The sequence below is a fragment of the Aphidius gifuensis genome, linkage group LG5, assembly GCF_014905175.1.
Source record: "Aphidius gifuensis isolate YNYX2018 linkage group LG5, ASM1490517v1, whole genome shotgun sequence".
Lineage (NCBI taxonomy): Eukaryota > Metazoa > Arthropoda > Insecta > Hymenoptera > Braconidae > Aphidius > Aphidius gifuensis.
Window position 1 is genome coordinate 5,719,963 of NC_057792.1, and position 19,645 is coordinate 5,739,607.

At 25.4% G+C, this 19,645-nt stretch overlaps 3 protein-coding genes across 7 annotated transcripts; 1 reads left to right on the forward strand and 2 right to left on the reverse strand.

Moving 5' to 3' along the window:
* Positions 1 to 602: 602 nt before the first annotated feature.
* On the reverse strand, positions 603 to 2,769 carry LOC122857247 (alanine--glyoxylate aminotransferase). Its single transcript, XM_044159313.1, has 7 exons — positions 2,696 to 2,769; positions 2,227 to 2,524; positions 1,969 to 2,169; positions 1,747 to 1,904; positions 1,519 to 1,674; positions 1,099 to 1,446; positions 603 to 973 (listed from the first exon to the last, which is right to left on the reverse strand). Exons 2-7 carry the CDS (start codon positions 2,419 to 2,421, stop codon positions 823 to 825), a joined length of 1,209 nt encoding a protein of 402 aa, XP_044015248.1. The 5' UTR covers positions 2,422 to 2,524; positions 2,696 to 2,769; the 3' UTR covers positions 603 to 822.
* A 145-nt stretch (positions 2,770 to 2,914) lies between these two features.
* LOC122857250 (rho guanine nucleotide exchange factor 10-like protein) lies at positions 2,915 to 19,442 on the forward strand. Of its 5 annotated transcripts, none has more exons than XM_044159314.1 (10): positions 2,915 to 3,963; positions 4,246 to 4,725; positions 5,198 to 5,494; positions 5,792 to 5,964; positions 14,129 to 14,736; positions 14,875 to 15,096; positions 15,233 to 15,622; positions 15,721 to 16,107; positions 16,184 to 16,399; positions 16,489 to 19,442. In XM_044159314.1, the coding sequence occupies exons 2-10, from the start codon at positions 4,283 to 4,285 to the stop codon at positions 18,916 to 18,918; spliced, it is 5,166 nt and encodes a 1,721-aa protein (XP_044015249.1). In that variant the 5' UTR covers positions 2,915 to 3,963; positions 4,246 to 4,282; the 3' UTR covers positions 18,919 to 19,442. The 5 variants fall into 5 exon arrangements, with proteins under 5 accessions (XP_044015249.1, XP_044015250.1, XP_044015251.1 ...); XM_044159315.1 differs by having other exon boundaries at positions 3,387 to 3,963; positions 5,201 to 5,494; XM_044159316.1 differs by lacking the exons at positions 2,915 to 3,963; positions 4,246 to 4,725; positions 5,198 to 5,494; positions 5,792 to 5,964 and adding an exon at positions 9,207 to 9,742.
* Positions 6,191 to 8,504, reverse strand: LOC122857251. Its single transcript, XM_044159320.1, has 5 exons — positions 8,113 to 8,504; positions 7,957 to 8,050; positions 7,766 to 7,868; positions 7,302 to 7,630; positions 6,191 to 7,237 (listed from the first exon to the last, which is right to left on the reverse strand). The coding sequence occupies exons 1-5, from the start codon at positions 8,144 to 8,146 to the stop codon at positions 6,904 to 6,906; spliced, it is 894 nt and encodes a 297-aa protein (XP_044015255.1). The 5' UTR covers positions 8,147 to 8,504; the 3' UTR covers positions 6,191 to 6,903.
* Positions 19,443 to 19,645: the final 203 nt, after the last annotated feature.

The following is a 19,645-nucleotide window of genomic DNA, read 5'->3' on the forward strand; positions in this document are numbered from 1 at the left end:
TAATTTTAATCGTAAGGGACGAGTGGAAATTGAGTCACAAGTCCCAAAGGACCAAAGACTAAGATTTCTTTTTTTTTTTTTTTTAATTTTTTCAAAATTTAATTTTATATAATTAGATCTATTTAATAAATATTTAATAATAAAATATATTAATTTTTTTGTATGTATTTTAGGTAATATTTAAAAATATAAAAAATATGAATTATCTTGTTTTAAAATTTGACTAGCAAAAATTTAATTAATGTAATTTGGTATAAAATTAGAGTAATTATACTCATGATAAAATTTTTAATAATTAAAAATATGCAATATCACAATAAACGTTCAATTTTTGCCGGATAAAATTTGAACGAATACACAGCAGTATTTGAATTTTTTTTTTTTTTTTTTTTTTTATATAAAATTGGTATCTAAAAAAAAAAACTGAAAAAAAAAAATAATAATAATTTCATAAACGTTGAACGTTTTAAAACAGGATGATAAATATAATTCTGTGTATTGTGCCAAACTAAATATTCATTATAAAAAAAAAAGAAAAACAGTAATAAATAAAAATGAGGAAAAAAAAAGAAGGATATAATAATAAGTAGACACAAGAAAAATAAGTTAATTTTAAAATTTTAGATTATAAAATTATGTAACAAGCATTATTACTTATGTATATCGATCAAATAGATCAATCTATATATAAAAAACGTAATCATGTTAGCATTATATACGTAAACTGGCTGAAAATAGAAAAAAAAAAAACAAACCAAACACGCATTGTGTGTCGATTATTTTTCATTGAATAAAAAAGAGGAAAAAAAAAAAAAAAATGAATTACAATTTGCTTTGTGCATAATCAAGTGCTTCATCAAGAGCATTGAGAACGAGATTAACATGTTTATTTGTTGTATTAATACCCATTACTCCTATCCTCAATATTTTTCCAAATGTTGGACCAAGTCCACCAGATATTTCTACGTTCCATCTGTAAATATATTTATGATGAAATATAAATCTTATATAAATGTTTAACATTTTTAAATGGTAATTTAGAATTTTTTTTTAAAAATATTAAAATGCAATTTAACAGTAAAAATTGATTCATCATACCTCTCAAGTGTTCGACGAACAACAATATTACCATCAACACCTGGAGGAAGAACAATAGCAGTAACTGTAACCAATCGATGTTCTGGATTTTTAACAAAAAATTTAAAACCCCTTTTTTCAAGTTCTCCATGAAGAATTATTGATGCGTTTAAATGTTTTTTCCATGAAGCTTCTAGACCCTCTTCAACAAGCATAGCAAGTGCCTCACGTAAACCATACAACAGTGTTGTACTAACCGTATGATTATAATTTCTTTTTGCATCATTAAAACAATTCCAATAATTTCCCAAAAGACACATATCCCAGTAATATACTGGTACTTTAATTTTACGTGAAAATAATTTCTTCCTGTATATAAAAAAAGAAAAAAAAAAACAAGATAAAATAAAAATCTTAATAAAGATTTATATATATACAAACTCTGCTCTAGAATTAAATGAAATTGGGGTGAGTCCAGGCGGTGCGCCAAGTACTTTTTGACTTCCGGTATAAGCAGCATCAATTTTCCACGCATCCATGAAAAAGGGCTCGCCACCAAGTGAAGCAACCGCATCGACAATCAGTAGTGCACCATATCTTTAAAAAAAAAAAAAAAACAATCAGTTCATCATGACAATTAAAATAAATAAAAAATAAAAATTATTTTACTTTTGAACAATATGACCAACACCAGGGAGTGGCTGTTTGAGTCCAGTTGATGATTCAGAATGAACAACAAATACAACATCTGGTTTATATTTTATCATTGAAGTTTCAAGTTCATCCAGGCTAAAGACACTTCCAAGTTCAGTTGTTAATAATTTGACCTATTAAATAAAATTATTATTTATCATTATTAATTAATGTAATTAAAAATATTTATTTACTTACATTAGCACCAATACGTGATGCCATATCAGCTGCACGTTCACCCCATATGCCTGCTTTGATAATTAGAATTGTTTCACCAGGTTCAAGTAAATTATCAATGCATGCTTCCATTCCAGAATGACCAGATCCACTTATTGCCAGTGTTAATCTATTATCTGTTTGAAATGCGTACTTTAAACCCTCTTTAATATCATCCATAATCTAAAAAATAATAATTAATTAATAGTTGAATTTTTCTATTTAAAATACAGTGTATACCTTAAATGTTTCTAGATGCATATGTCCAATAACTGGATTAGCAAGAGATTCCAATACTCTTGGTGAACAATTACTTGGTCCTGGTCCCATTAAAATTCTTCCATGTGGTACCACAAGTGGTTTTGATAATTCCAACAAAGGACCACATTTTAATCCTCCAATATCATTAATTATTGTCTCAATTGAATCACTCATTTTTAAAATATTTCAACAACTGTCTAGAGTTATTCAAATTGTCTGAAGTAAATACATTTTTTTGTGATAAAAAAAAGTCAACTGATAACCCAAACATGATTACCTAAAAAAAAAAAATATTCATCATAATAAGAGATAAAGAAAAAATACAAATTCCAAATGTAAATAAAAATTATAATCATTATATAAAAAAATTTTAAAAATAGAAATGAATGAGTGTTTTAATTTTTTAAATGGATATAATTAATTATTCTTGGAAAAATTATATATTTACTGTAGCAGGATGCCCCCTGTCGGTATAATATTTTACTCAACTTCTTGGATTTTTGTGGTGCCCCTACTGGTTGACCACTTACCGAACAAAAAATAATAATAATAATCAAAAGAAGAAGAGCAAGAAGAGAGCAAGATATTTTGCCTTTATGGGGATTTATCTTCATGGTGTTGTGTATTTAAAATAAACACACACACACATATAAAAATTTATAAGAAAAAATAAATATAAAAAAAAAAAATAAGACAGAGGCCATCCGCAAGTTGCCCCCGAAACTTAAAAGTCTCAGTTGCTCAGGGCACTCGTGCTGCACACTCCATTAGTTTCTCGGTGTTGTGAACAAGCTCTTATGGAATTTAACGTTCTTCAATATATATATATACACCATTAAAACTAAAAGAGCATTTTATACATTTTATATATCTCAAATTTGTATGTGTACATGTGTCTGAAATACAGCGTCTAAGAAAATTGATAATATTTTTTTTTTTTTACACAAGTGTTAGTGTTGGCTTGTTTTCTAAATTCGTGACTGAAAATTTTACACTTAATTTTATAAATTATTAGTTTAATAAATTTTTTTTTTTTATTATTTATCATTTATTTATATTGTTGTTAATAATATTTGTATTATGCAAATTGTGTTAGTGAATTTTTTTTTACAAAATTTTCAAAAAAATCATCCAACCGGTTTATCATTTTTTTTTTTTTCCTAAATCTTTAATGTGAGTTTAATTATTTAAATAAAAATATATCAATTATTTATAAATTATTGATAATATTTTTTTCAATTTAAAGTGAAGTGTTGTGTGTGTTTGTGTGTATGTGTGATTCATAAGCTAAAGCATTGAATTACAAATAAAAATAAAAAAATATAATTATAATAAATAAAATAAACAAGTGTTATATATTTGATAGTAAAAAAAAAAAAAAAAAATTAATATACTGGTGCAAGTGTGGGAAATATGAAATAGCCAGTTGACCGGTCTTATTATTATATTTTTTTATTTTTTCATTATTATTATATTCTTTTTTTTGAGATCTTTCATAAGGAGCAAGAAGGGGCGTTCGTGCTCGTGCTCGTTTTCTTTCTAACAATGGTCGAGTGCTAAGCTATCAACTCTGACAACAAGCAGTGAATTTAATAAAAGATCCCCCTTAGCAAATCGTTTTATAAATTATTATTTTAATAACAACAATTTAAATTTAAAAAAAAAGCAACAGATTAAAAATAAACTCAATGAAATTGAAGATGCAAGTGTCAAAAGGTTTGTTGATATTAATTATTATTTTTTTTTTTTATAAATAAATGAATAAATAACATGAAAATTTAATTAATAATTTAAACTTCATATGGTTATTTAATAATTAAAAAAAATTGAAAAGAAAAACCTTTTTTTTTTTAAGATAAATAAAAACTGTTAAAATGTTTTTTTTTTAAATGAATCATCAATGATAAGTATGATGTTGATAAAATTTAAATTCTTAGAATATAAAGATTATATATTTTTTTTAAATATGAGTATTAATGTTTGTTGATTATTTTGCAGGATTATTAAATTAATGAATTTAATACAACAATGAAAAATGGCTTCAGGAAATTCTGGTTGTTCTGGTACATGTTTATCAGTACCATCAGTATCATCAACACGTTGTGTTAATCTTGAATTTCCACCACCACCACCATATCCACCACCTAAAAATGAACAATTACATAATCAACATAATGGTGGTATTGTTGGAGCTGGTGGTGGTATTAAAAATTATCAAAATTTAAAAAATACACAAAAATTAATTCAAGATTATTCATATGCATGTTATGAGGGTCCTGGACCAAGTAGACCATACTCAAGTAATGGAACAATATTTTATCCAAATTATATTATGGATAATCCTGGATCAAGACAACATTGGGCTGCTGCATATCACCTGCATCGTAAACCACCTGTTAGGGATCCATCTAAACGACACACATACGTTACTCGATATGGAACTGAAGAAAATATCTACGAGGAGATAACCGAGATCAGGTAGAGCCACTTTTTTTTTTTATTTTAAAAAACGAACAAGATTGTAAATAAAAAAGATAGAATGATTGAGAGAAGAGACCCCTTGCTGCTGGTTTATTTTTTGGTATTACCTTTTTTTTTTTTTTTTGCGTCCATTTAGAACCATTTAGTTCAAAAAATAGAAAAAAAAAATAAAAATAAAAAAAAGGACCACCGGAAAATATCTGGTGACAATGTGGCCTTGTGTTCATTTTATTTTTACGCTTTTAAATTTTGAAAGACGTTCATTGTCTAGTTTTCCATAGATTTCTTTTTTAAAAGAAATAAAAATAAAAAAAAAAAAAAAACATCTTTATTGTTTGTTCTAAAATATTCTTTAAAATACTTTTTTAAATTTTTTTATTTTATTTTTTTATTTCTATTATTTATATTTTTTCTTTTGTCGGTAACTAATTGAGATTTATTATTATTTTTTTTTTTTTATATAATTTAGCAGACAATGCCAAATGGGTATATCATCGTCAAGACGTTCATTGGTTGCTGAAGAAGTTAGAAGAGTACAATTTGGCCATAGACGTATACTTGGTGAATTAAATTTGAGTGTTGAAGCAATGCTTATGCCAAGTATGAATGAAGATAATGAAGAGCATTGTCAATTATCTGATAATCATCAAATAAATGATAGAAAAAAAAATTCTAGTGCATTATTTTTATGTAATGATGATTCTATGGCACCAGTTGGTTGTGATTTAGATAGTGGTTTTAGTGGTAGCTCCAGTGCCAGTTATAGGTATTTATAATAAAACAAAAATTAAATAGTTTATAAATTTTTGTTATATGTACTGGTTGTAACTACTGATAATTTATGCACGACCGCACATATACCTTACTTTCACTGTCATTCGATTCCCATCATCATCATCATCATCATTCACTTTGTCGGCAATATATTGAATGCAACGCTTCAAATAACAAAACTTTCATCCATATTAAATAATAATAAAAATATAATAATAATTTTCTCCTTTTAATAATAAATAATAATAATATAAATTGTGAAATTTAATGTTTTATTATTCATGTTAAGATCGGGACTTGGTTCACTCAGACGAGACCTTGGTAAAAGTTCATTGACCTCATCATCGTGTACAAAATTAATTGGCAGTACACATCGTAAAAATAAAGCATCAATGATATGGAAAAAAGGATGGAAAGGATGGAAAAAGCTAGGTGCATTTAGTAGTCCATCAAAAATTGGTGGTAAGTTGTTTATGATTATTTTTTTTGTTATATTGTCAGTGGGCCAATTGAGATAAATGATAATTAATAAAAATAACAATTTCTAATCCAGTCAACTGGATGATTAAAGTCCAATTTACGTACAGCCTTGAAACATGAATATTTAAAGTTGTTTAAATCCTTGAAATTGACAAAAATATTTAACTTTCAACTGCTATATTTTTTAAACAAAACAGTAAAGTCCATTTGTTTGTTTTTTTTTAATTTTTTTTTTTTTTTCTTACGTCAATTATCATTGTTGTATATAAAATTTTGACTAGTTAATTTTTTAATAAAACGTTAACATCAAAATTTTTTAAAAACAAAAATATAAAATTTGCAAATTCATTTGTTATTAAATAAGTCCAAAAAAAATTACCAATTTTAAAAATAATTATTTCAAAAACTAAACGGTCAATCATTCCCAAAGTAAAAATAACAGATAAATAATAATTTAAATAAATTACATGATGAAATTTTAAATAAATTGTTACTTACATTAAACTAAAATAATAACTAAAATAAAGACAAAAAAAAATTGTAAAAGTTTAACCTTTAGATGTCACAGATTGCTATGAATTATTAATTCAGCATCGTTTGATATAAATCATGAGACAGTGTACACAACATGTGACGCAATAATATTATCATTTCTTAGCAACTTGAAAAATATTTAATAACATTACTATGTTTCTCGAAATTATATTGCACGATATTCATGCGTGTATAAATTTTTTTATTTTCTTCTTTCTTTCTTACACAAAAAGAAGAAGAGACAGTTAATTATTGGTGATGGTCAGCAGGAGGTCAGTCAATGAATAACCTGGCCACATCTGAATATATTATTTCTTTGTTAATATATCCAAAAAAAAAAAATAACAAAAATATTTTTATAAAATTTATTAAATTACATATTACAAATTAATTTAATTTTTCACTAATTTTTTCAACAGCTGATAAAATTTTAAGCATTATTAATTTATTTTCTTCATCACGTTTTTTAGTATAATCTAAAAATTCATTAATTTTATTAATAATTATTGAATCATTATTATCATCTTGATTTTTTTTCATTTTTTTAAAATGATTTATATCAAGTGGTGGTTCTCTTGTACGCTTTGCGTGATTAACAGTAGTTTGAATAATTTGCAGCTGTTTTTGATGGATCATTCGTGATTCATTTATCGTATTTTTACGTGTATTTGTTAATTTACAAACACTTATAGTGGGCGTTGATTCAAATTTTTCATTTATCCTAAAATTAAATATACAAAATAATTATTTTAAAAAAAAAACAAAAAAATAAATATATATTTTACCTTGATCTTGTTAATTCTTCTTGAGCTTGTATTGGTGTATCTTCATCATAATATTTTTGATCATGATTTTGTAAAAAAAATTTTGTCTCAATGGGTGAGCATGAAGGGGAAATTTGCTCATCGGGTGGTGTGACTGACACACAAAGAAATTCGTGGGGGTCTACCTCCTCTTCTTCTTCTTCTATATTACCAATTGGTTGCTCAATATTTTCTCTTTTCATTGATTTGTGATGGTCTTGACCAAGGACAATCTCATCAATTGCACTGTAAAATGGCCAGGATACATCATCTGCCTTATTTTTATCACCAATAACTGGATTTTTTAATTCCTTTAAATTATAAATTAATATATTAATAAATAGTTTATTTATAATTTACATTTAATATATATAATCATGTGTATAATTATAAAAAATTTATATAAGATAATTTATTGACAGACGGGGTCAAAAGAAACAGCTTACTTTGTACTGTTGAAGTAGATTTGACCACTTTTTTTTTAATACTCGAAAAGGAACGTCAGCCATTATCGTTGGAAATTCTTGTTTCATCTGTCGTAAAATAAATCTATGCAATAAAAAAATCATATTAATATTTTAAAAAATATAATAGTTAAATAGAAAAAAAAAAAAAAAAAACATTTAAAATTACTTACTCCCATCCAGCTTGAGCAGAATATTTACGTCCAGTAAATAATTTATCATTTTCTTTTCTCAAACAGATAAATCTTGATGTTAAATTTTCTGTCCCTATAAATAATAAATAAACATAAACAATTGAATAATAATTTTAAAAATGAAATAATACTTACATCTAAATTTTACGTGTTGATAAATTTGCGTCATTTTATAATCTTGATAATCATTTTGAACTCTTCATAGTAACAGATTTAAATGCGTACTGAAATGTAGACCTTGTTTGAGTCCATAGCTGATGACGATGATGTTGATGATGATGATGATGATGATGATGTTGATGGGTCATGGGGGATAAGAGTGGGCGGTTTTAAAAGAAATATAAGAAGGAGGCTGTAAGACGTATCTGTCATACAACAAGTACACTTTATACTTGTACAATTTTAATGTCGATTAAGAGAGGGAATATATACATATATCTGTATAAAATAATACTACGCAAACTCATTGCTTCATGTTGACTATGAATTACGAAATAATAATGTTGATTTTTTATTATTATTCCTATAACTATAAAGTACTTTTAATATAAAATTTTAAGTAAATAAACTGCATCGCCATCTCGCTAAACAACTAGTCAACTTGATTTTATTTTTCCCAATGCCGTTATCGACCCAAAGACCTTATTATTTATTTATTAACTCTTTCTTTATTCATTTATTCAATCCATTAATTTTTCATCTTGTCATTCAAGTTTCATTTTCAATGTTTTTTTTTTTTTTTTAATTTATAAATTTTTATTTCTATTAAATTAAATGATTTACATATCGCAACACATTGGAAGTGAAGATAAACCAGACATATATCAGCTCAAAAAAAAAAAACAATTACATTTTTCGAAATAAATCATTTCGAAATATTTTTTTTTCGAATTTCGATTTTTTTTTTCTTTTTGGTCCATCATAAACTGGCGCCATCTCTAAAAGTTTTAAACAATTCTCATATTCTTGTCTCTTTAATATATATATATAATATTATTTTTATATAATATTATCCTCTTTACTCTTGGAGAGTCTGGCTCCATTCCATTGCAATATTTCCCCTCTTTTCTTCATTCAACATATCTCTCAAATACACTCAAACAATCATTGTTATATGTATAGTTTTACAAACACAAATACATAAAATACAATATATATATATTTATATAAAAAATACTCTTTAAAATTCCCCTCCCCCCACTACTATTTCCGTTCGGCTATTCAACCTCCCTCAGTGCGCGAACCGCGAAGCCCGTAGAACGAACAACCGCCATCATGCAATATATTTTTTACTCATAAATAAATATACAATATATTAAAAATTTTTTTTTTTTTTTTAATTAAAGCTTTAATTATAAATTTTATAAACACGTGTATTTAATTATTTATTAATTTTATATATTTTATTTTTAAAAATTGTTGTAGATTTTTTTTTTTCATTTAAATAATAAATTTTAACCGGCCTTGAATTTACAAAGGAATTAAAAATAAATATAAAAGAATTTTTTTATTTTTCATATTATATTGTGTTTTATTTATTTAAAAAAAAAAAATTATTATATTAATATAAAATTGCCAAGTTTAGTGTGAGTGATTAGAGACATAGAAATTTTTTTTTTTTAAATAATAATCACAGTGAATCCTCAGGGCAGCCTCCTCCAGGGATTTACATAACGGAGGAGGCTGATAATATTTATTTAAAAACAATTAATAAATTAAATAATAATAATGGAAGAAATGCAAAATGGAGTAGTTCTTATTAAATGTGAGTTAAATTAATTTAATTAAATTATTTTTTCATGTATTTTTTTTGGTGCATTGAGCTTTGATCTAATTCTAGTCTTGTTGAAATTTATGCATGTTTGAATATAAAGCTACTCATACAAGAATAGAAGCTGTATATAAATATATGTAAAAAAAAAAAAATTCGAAAAGCATTCGAAATCGAAATGAAACAAAATCGAAATTATAAATGAAACGAAATATCAAATTATGATAGAAAAAAATTGTATCAAAAAAAAATGATATCCTGATGATAGTGGTGGTGGTGTTGTTGGTGGCAAATGCCCGAAGAAGGGAAGATGTTAAAATGAGGAAAGGGAATGACACCCATGGTGATTTTTAAACTAGACAGTCGCAACGTTGCCAGACCTTGGTTGAGGGAATACTAAATAAATCCCAAGTTCACCATGAGTTTCTCTCTCAGAGGACTTACAACTTTGAGCATTTTTTAAAACTCATTTTATTTTTTTATCCTCTGAATTCACAAGAACTAATAAAACAAGTAATATATAATAATAATAAAATCTCCTCACCTTGCAAAAGAGTTTCTTTCACCTTTTTTTTATTATTATTTTTTTTTTTTTCTTTTGGCAATAATACCATTGGAACTTGAGTACTCTTATGTCGTTGTATTCAAGGCAATTGGTAAATGGACACTTGAAATTATTTGTCCAAAACAAATATAAAAATAATTTTTTTTCATTTAAATTTCAATGACAATTTACACAAGAAATATTTAAAAAAAAAAAAAGAGACATAAACACGAAAGCTTTCTAAATTTATACTAAAAAAATATACAAAAAAAAAAAAGTTGTTTTTCTTTTTCATTTAAAGTTATATTAATAAATAAATTTTAATGTTTAAATTCTAATTTTGTATAATAATATATATAAAATACACCAGTGGGAATGACCCATCGAATGGCAAATAATTTAAATACCGGAAGTTGGTTTATTTAACTTGGCAAAGGACGTTATTGTACCCGCATAATTAAACTAAAAAATAAACCATTAAATTATTCCTTTCAAATAAAAAAATTAATACTCTTATTTACTTCGTCTAAACAATATATCTCAAACTATTTATATGTATATTTTAAATTTTCTAAATCTTATATTATAATGTAAAAATATTGTTATAAATTTTGTAACTCTGTTCCCTGTTAATGGAGTAATCTGTTGGGAATATAAATAAATAAATAAATAAATAAACACATACATATTCTATTGTTGTTGTCCCCTTTTTTGTGTGGACAAAAGCCACACACACGTGACACTGTAATTTTTTTTTTCTTCTATATATCAGTGTGACATTACATGCATTTCATAAACCGCCTGTTGCATATACTCGTCATATATATCTAATGCTCTATTATAAAAAAATCATATATATAAATAAAAATAATAATAATAAAAAATGGCTTTTAAAAATTTAAATCACACACGCGTATATGAATAAAAAAAAAAATAAAATCATTGACTAAGTCAAACATCCGGAAATTCATTGTATCTCATCATTTATTCAATCAATTGACTCTTTTGTTTAGTATATTTATTATTATTTATTTTATTTATTAAAATTATTATAAAAAAAAAATAAATAAATTAAAAAGTAACATAGCCATTTATGTTGTGTGGCGCGTGCACCGCATCGTATACCCACACGTTGTATTTTTAAGGACAATGGCATCTCGTACAATTTCTTATTTCGTATATAAAAATATAGATAGACATGATGATGATGATGATGATGATGGGTGCGTGAGTTTGTGCGTGCATGTTTGTATATAAAAAAATAAATTAATAAATAAATAAAGAGAGAAAGAAATTTATATAAAAAAAAAAGAGTTAATTCATGCTCCAAACACAGATAGAAAATTTAAAAAAAAAAAAAAAAAAATTAAATATATTATGGAAGGGAATAACACACAATGTGTATATAAATGTATTGAAGTCATACTGAGCTTATATGAGAGAAAAAAAAAAAAAAAGAAAAAATTTATATACATTTGTTGGAGGTGGAAATAAATGAGGAGGCTAAAGAAAAAAAAGTCATGAGCTGAAACACCAGTAATAAGACTCAAGTTACCCTCACATGGTGTTGTGTATATGTGTATTTAATATTGAGGTTTTGGACTTTACATGATACATAATATTGTACTATTTTTTTTTTTTTCTTTTGGTTAAATAGTGGTTAAATATTATATTGAGTTTAAATTGATATTTTGCTATGTATTTTGATGTTTAAAATATAACGAAAATATTATATTGATGTATAAAACATGATATTTGGTTGATTTTTTAACAACCCTTTTATGTTTGCACATGAGAAAGCTAACGTGACATACGTATATTGCACATCTTGCCAAGAAATCAAGCAAAAAAGATTAAAATTGTGAGCAAGTGAGTTGAAATATAAACGTGAAAGCCTGATCATTCTGGTTTTTATTTATTATTATTTAAATTTGTTTATTTATTATTTCATTTATTGGTTAGTTTGATTAATTGTTAATTTATTAGTTGATTAATTTATTGATTAATACGGTTATATTTGAATTTTATTTGCTTAGTCATTTGTTTTTTTTTTTTTTCATCAATTTGTTCATTCATTTTCATTAATTTATTAAATTAATTATTGATTAATTGATTAATTTTTTAATTTATTAGTTTATTTGCTAATTTATTTTCTAAATTGTTTATTTTTATTAGCTTATTTTCTATATTTTTTTAAATTTATTTACTTTTTTAAATTTCAATAATTTTATTGGTTTATTTTTCAATTTGTTTATTTATTTATTTAATCATATTAATTTTTTTTTTTTTTTAAATAGTTTTACAGTAATATGTAAAAAAAAAAATCAAGTCTATTCCAAGTCCAAGGTTTATGAGTTATTTTATAGGTGTAATATTATGTAGACGATTTAAAAAAAAAAAAAAAAGTCTTATCTTTTTTATCTCTTCACAACATACACACTCACACTATATTTGATTTATAAAAAAAAAAAAAGAAATTAAAATTAAATTTCTTTAAAAGTAAACCTTTTAGAAAATAAAAGCTATTATTATTTTTTTTATAATATATAAACTACAAAAAAATTTAGAAAATATAAAATAGATTTTATATTTTTCAATATAATATTAAAAAATCTATTTCAATTTATTTATTTTTTTAATCGTAATTGTTTATAATACATCTTGTGATGTATAAAAAACATATTAAACAATGATCAGTGATTTTTTTTTTCAACTCACATATTTGTACTGAAACAATTATCGTTTTTTTTTTCTCACAATTCGAGGCCAAGTTATAATAAAATAGAGTTGTGGAATATTACCTGCTTAGTCAATGAGGAAGCTGCATTAAAAAATCCGTATTAAAACAAAGATGAAAATTAATAAAAAAAAAACCATAATACACATAAAAAAGTTTTTAAAAAAAAAAAATTGATTTCAATTTTGTGTGTCTGTATATCCGTATGACATCCGTTTGTCTAACGAAGCTAAATTACTTTATAGAGCCTAGTACCCGCATTATAATTCCCACGTTTCTAACATTGCATATACACAAGTTTAATATAAAAAAAAATTAAAAAAATTTCCCCGAATGTCAATGTTGATGTATACCCAAGAAATATAATATACTCATATATAAATAAAATTATCTTGTACCTAAAACTTGATAGTAATAATTTTGTGTGTGTTTTTTTTTTTTATATAATATTGTTGTTTGTTGCAACATGCATATATATATCTTATAAATAGATACTTCCGTCATTCGATGAACGAGTGTACATACACATATTAATATTTGTAAGAGGGGAAACTTAAATCCATCAAGAATTGCTTGGTCAAGCGTGTGCTGGACCTGCTTGTATATTATTTTACTATATATCTACTTATTGACTTGTCTATGTACAAACTATTTAATACATATATACATATGTTTTTTTTTTTTAAATCACACAGACATTATTGTCAAGCAGATTACAAGCCAACTGTAATGGTAGAACTATTTTTTTTTTTTTAAATTGTGTATGTGTTTCTAACAACGACGACGAGTCATACTTTTTTAAATTCATATTTTTCTCTCACACTCTGATAGTTGGCCAGTCAAACGACAAGCTGCTGTTGTTATTGCATTGAGAAATAAACTCGTGAACGATTAAATGCGAATAGGTATATATATCTAGTTGTATTTCAAGTTTCTCCCGGGGGCACATACAAGAAACAACCTGTAGGAAGTCTTATTTCTAAATATGGTGTTTTTCGATATCGAAAAATATTATTTTTTTTCTTACTATAGTTTATTATTTATCTACATATTGAGTGATTAATTAGAAATACTTAAAATATATATTTATATTTATTAGATGAGCCAAGATCGAGGTGTCAATCTTGGGATGACGTAGGTGGAACAGCAAGAATGGAGACAATAACAAAACGTCAAGATCAAAAACCTCAACCACAACAACAAATACAACAACAACAACAGCCACAACAATCACCACAACATACAGTACTTGAAGCAACAAATTCAAATGCATCAGGTCATTCAATTAAAAGTGAAGATTCATGGTGTTCAGCATCTGATCATGAACATTCATCAGATGATGAAAGTGAAAAAAGTAATATTAGTGTTAAAAGTAATTGTCAATTACGTAATACATTACATAAAGCTAAAACATTATGTGATAAATGGAGATCACAAAATATAAGACTGAATAATACGACAAATGAAACACCAATTGATAGTGGTGTTAATAATCAAGGTAGATTATCAAGATGGTTTAGCATTAGACGTGGATCAACACATCAATATGATATTGATTCATCATCATCTGATACATCAACTGCATTATTATGTAGTCCAGTTAAACAACAACATCAACAACAACAACAACAATCATCACCTTTATCATCAACGCCAATTCAACAATCTCCATCAACACATATTTCACCAATGTCTCGTTTAACAGAGGTAAATATTTAATTTAATATTCAATTCAATTTTTCCATTGTACTCGTGCATGTACACTTAGTATATAATTTATTTTACATATTTTTAATCAATTGTTTTTTTTCTTTTTGTTTTAATTCTCTTTGTTAAATAAATTAGGTTGAAGAGGAGAGTTACGTGACAGGATCAAGTGTGTCAACGTCAGCTAGTGCTACAGCAATGATGCAGTTTCAATGTATACATCATAGACGTCAAGCACCACCAACATTACCACCAGCACCACCCAATCTGACACCACAACAATTAAAACGACGTCATATTGTTGCTGCTATTGTTCATTCAGAAAATAGCTATGTTGCTACACTACAAAGACTTGTTAATGTTAGTTTTTTTTATTATTTTAATTTTATATCTCTCGCAAACATTTCATTATATTTAATTATGTCAATAATAATAATAACAACTTAAATTATTGACTTGTTTTTATATAGGTATATATTTTTTTTTCTTTTTTCAGGATTATAAAAAACAATTGGAAGAATCATCACCACCAGTATTGAGTCAAACTAAAATAGCAACATTGTTTCATCGTTTACCAGAAATATTACAGTGTCATACATTATTTAGAATTGCATTAGCTGAATGTGTTAGATCATGGGATAAAGATGAAAAATTGGGTGATGTTTTTGTTGCTAATTTTAGTAAAGCAATTGTACTAGATATTTATAGTGGATTTATTAATAATTTTTCCGTTGCAATGGATTTAGCTAAACAAGAATCTAAAAGAAAAACAGCTTTAAATGATTTTTTTAAGGTAAAACAAATAAGTGCCCATGATAGACTTTCATTTTTTGGATTAATGGTAAAACCAGTACAAAGATTTCCTCAATTTATACTATTTCTTCAGGTAAAAAAAAAAACAAAATATATGATTTAATTTTATTAACATGTAATTGTTTGTCAATATAAAAAATTCTTAATTAATATTAAATTTTTAATTTTAAGGATCTTTTAAAACATACACCACAAGGTCATGATGATCGTATGTCATTACAATTGGCTTTAACACAACTAGAAAGTCTTGCTGAAATGTTAAATGAAAGAAAACGTGAAGCTGAACAATTTCAAGCATTTAAAGAAATGTTACGTCATGTATCAGGAAAATTATCACATCGTCCACTTTCTTCATCATCACGTTATTTAATTCGTGAAGATAATGTTACACAATTAGAATTTAATCAAAATGGAATGATAACAAAATCAAAACGTCGAAGATTACTGCTATTAAATGATCTTGTTGTTTGTGTATCAGTTACACCAAGATCAATTGATGATTTTTCAAGTAGTGAAAGATTAACGCTTAAATGGACGTATCCAGTGTCCGACATTGAGGTTAATAAATAAATAAATAAATAAATTTAATGTTATTTATTGTCATTTAAATTAATTATATATTTATAATATGTAGATTCAAGACACTAGTACATCACCAACATTAAGTCGTTTACTCACGGCGGGATTAAACAAAGGCGGTAGTTTAAAGTCAGAAAAAAGTGGTGGAATGAATGAGAGTAGTCAAGCTGGTGCCGACAGTATTTGTGCTGAGATGAATGATCTTATGCATGATTACGAGGTTGTATCAAGGATAAGTGACCTCGTAACACAACTCAAGGGAACATACGAGGTAATAATTTTTATTATCTTTATAATTGGTAAATAGAATTTATTTAGATTTAAAATTTCTGGTTTTTATTTATTTATTTTTTTTCATAGGGAATGACAGTAGCAACAACAAAACAAATATTACAATCAATACAATCATCAATACAACAAAAAGATGAAGATATGATATGGGCTGATAGTTGTTGTTTACAATTAATGACAAAACAAGGACAAATGTATACATTTCAAACAGATAATCCATTAGTTAAAAAAGACTGGATAACAGAATTACGATTAGCACAATTAGCACTTGATCCAAATAATTCACCATCATGGGAAGTACCAGAACAAGAACAACGACCATCAACAAAAATGCCATTATTTGTTAGTTCACAATCAGTATATCATTCACAACATAAATCAGAAGTTAGATGTGGTTGTTATTATACAACTCAAAATCCAAAACCAACACGTAGAAGATCAACAAGAAATCCACAATCATATTTATGGATATGTACTGGTGATGGTGTATCAAGTCATGTTACTGTATTTAATCAATCAACATCAACAAATTCATCAGCAATAACATTAAAAAAAGTTAGTACATTTGATTTATTTGAAACACGTGTTGCTGCTATTGAATTTATACGTGGTTATGATAATACAAATAATAATAATACAATAAAATGTGGTGATCAAGTATGGATGGGTACTGATTCACGTAAAATAATAATATATTCAGCAAGTGAACCAGAAAAACATGAAGAAATATGTAATTTAACAGTTAATGGTTCTGTTATACAAATTAAATATCATTGTGATAATGTATTTGTTGCACTTGGTAATGGTACACTTATTATTTATAAACGACAAATTGATGGTACATGGGGAATAACATCTGATACATCAATAATAACATTGGGTAATGATCCCGTAGCTTGTTTAATGCCAATAAATTCAACAGTATATGCTGCATGTGGTAAAAAAGTATGGGTATTATCTGGTTTAACTGGTGAAATTATTAAAAATTTTAGTGTACAACATGAACATCTTGGTAATGTTAAATTAATGGCACATTCAGGTGTTGGTTTATGGGTTGCATTAAAAAATTCAAGTACTGTTTGTTTATATCATACTGAAACATTTAAACATTTACAAGATATTAATATTGCATCAAATATATTAAGAGTTACTAAATCATCAATACTTGATAAATTATCAGCATCATCATCATCAAATAACTGTAGTAATAGTAATGATAATAATAATTCACAATTAAGTGTAACAGTTACAGCATTAATGGCATGTAAAGGTTTACTTTGGGTTGGTACAAATGTTGGTATTAGTTTAACAATACCATTACCAAGATTAGAAGGTGTACCAATAATAAGTGGACGTGTTAATATATCATATCATGCACATTTTGGACCAATAACATTTCTTCTTGCAATACAAAATAATAAAAATTGGATAACAAGTGGTAAAGATGAACAAATTATAAATAATAATGATCAAGAAATTGAATTACAACAATTAAAAAATCAACAAGCTGAAGATGAAACAAATCAACGTAATCGTACAAATAGTATTATAAATGAATCATCAGCAGCATCATCAACAGCATCATCATCATCATTTTCATATAATGTTGATAAATTAAAACAACATTTATCTGGTAGTCCAGTTGCATTAAGACGTAAACGTAATAAAGATAATGATTATCGTGGTTCAAAAACATTACCACGTGGTTTTGGTGGTGTATTATCAAATAATACAACAACAAATGGTTTATTATCAACATCAATAACAAGCTCACAAAGTTCTGGTGAAAATTGTGATGTTTATGGTTTATATAGTGAATTAATGCATCTTAAAGATTATGATAATGATAATAATTCTGGTATTGATCCAATATATGAAAGTTTAAGAAGAAGTGATCCAGAATTAGCAGCAATACCTAATAAAGTTAATACATTAGATAGAAGATTAAAAATGAAAATAACAAGACCAAGATCATTAGATTTATCAAATTGGTCAGTTGATTCACATGCTAGTTCATTATATACATCATCTGGTTCTGAAGAAAATATTAATAATAAAAATGGTAAATTATCAAGAAATAGTAGTACAACTAGTAGAACAATTAGAACAACATTTAATTTGGAAGTACCAAATACAAATAGTAATAATAATATTATTATTAACAATAACAATAATGAAAATAATAATACTCAAGTTAGAATATTGAATAATAAAACAACTGGTACAACTAAAAGAATAAACATCAATAGCAATAATAGCAACAACAACAACAATAATAATGGTAATAGTAATAGTAAAACACAACAACAAATTGAACAACCTAAACGTACTGTATTAACATTAATGGGTGGACGTGGTTATGTTAATTGGCGACAACTTAATACTTCAAATCATCAACAACAACAACCATTTTTATCAGATAAAAATACCAAGGCTGCTGCTTACAAAGAACCAAATAGTAATGATGCACATATTGTCTTGTGGGAAATGAAATTATGATGACTTGAAAATATTCATTTAGAATTTAAGGTTTTTTTTTAAGCTATTATTATTATTATTATTAAAAATGAGATGTAATCTCAATTTTAATAATAGATTTTTTTTTTTATATATTATATATATATATTAAATTTATTAATGAATCTCAGTTAATTTTATTATTATTATTTTTTTTTTTTTGCGATAAATTATCTCGTGCCTTCAGTCAAGTTAAAGATATATATATATTTTTTTTTTATTATTGCTACTTACAGATAGCTCGTTAATAATTTGCAGTTAAAATTTCTATTTTTTTTTTTTTTTTTCATTGATTTATGCATTCCGGGAAAAATAAAACAATTTATGCAAAAAAAAAAAAATGATAAAGATACGTACTGAGAGTGTTTGTACGTGATAAATGAAAAAAAAATTAATTAAATGATAGACGATCAGCCAAAGAGACGGGGATGAATGATAAACAAGGACAAATATGTCTTTTTATATATAAATATAAATTATATATCTGTATAAATATTCAACGATTGCTATTGCGCGTTATTGTTTGAATTTTTTTCGAATACAAATATGTATAGAATACAAAATTGTTTATAAAAATGTACAATTTATAATATTATTATTTTTTTTTTTTCATCGTTGTCTTACAAGAGATTATTCAATAATTATTATTATTTTTTTTTTTCAATTTATTCTGTTATCATTAATGGTGCCATTCAAATAATTCGCCAGA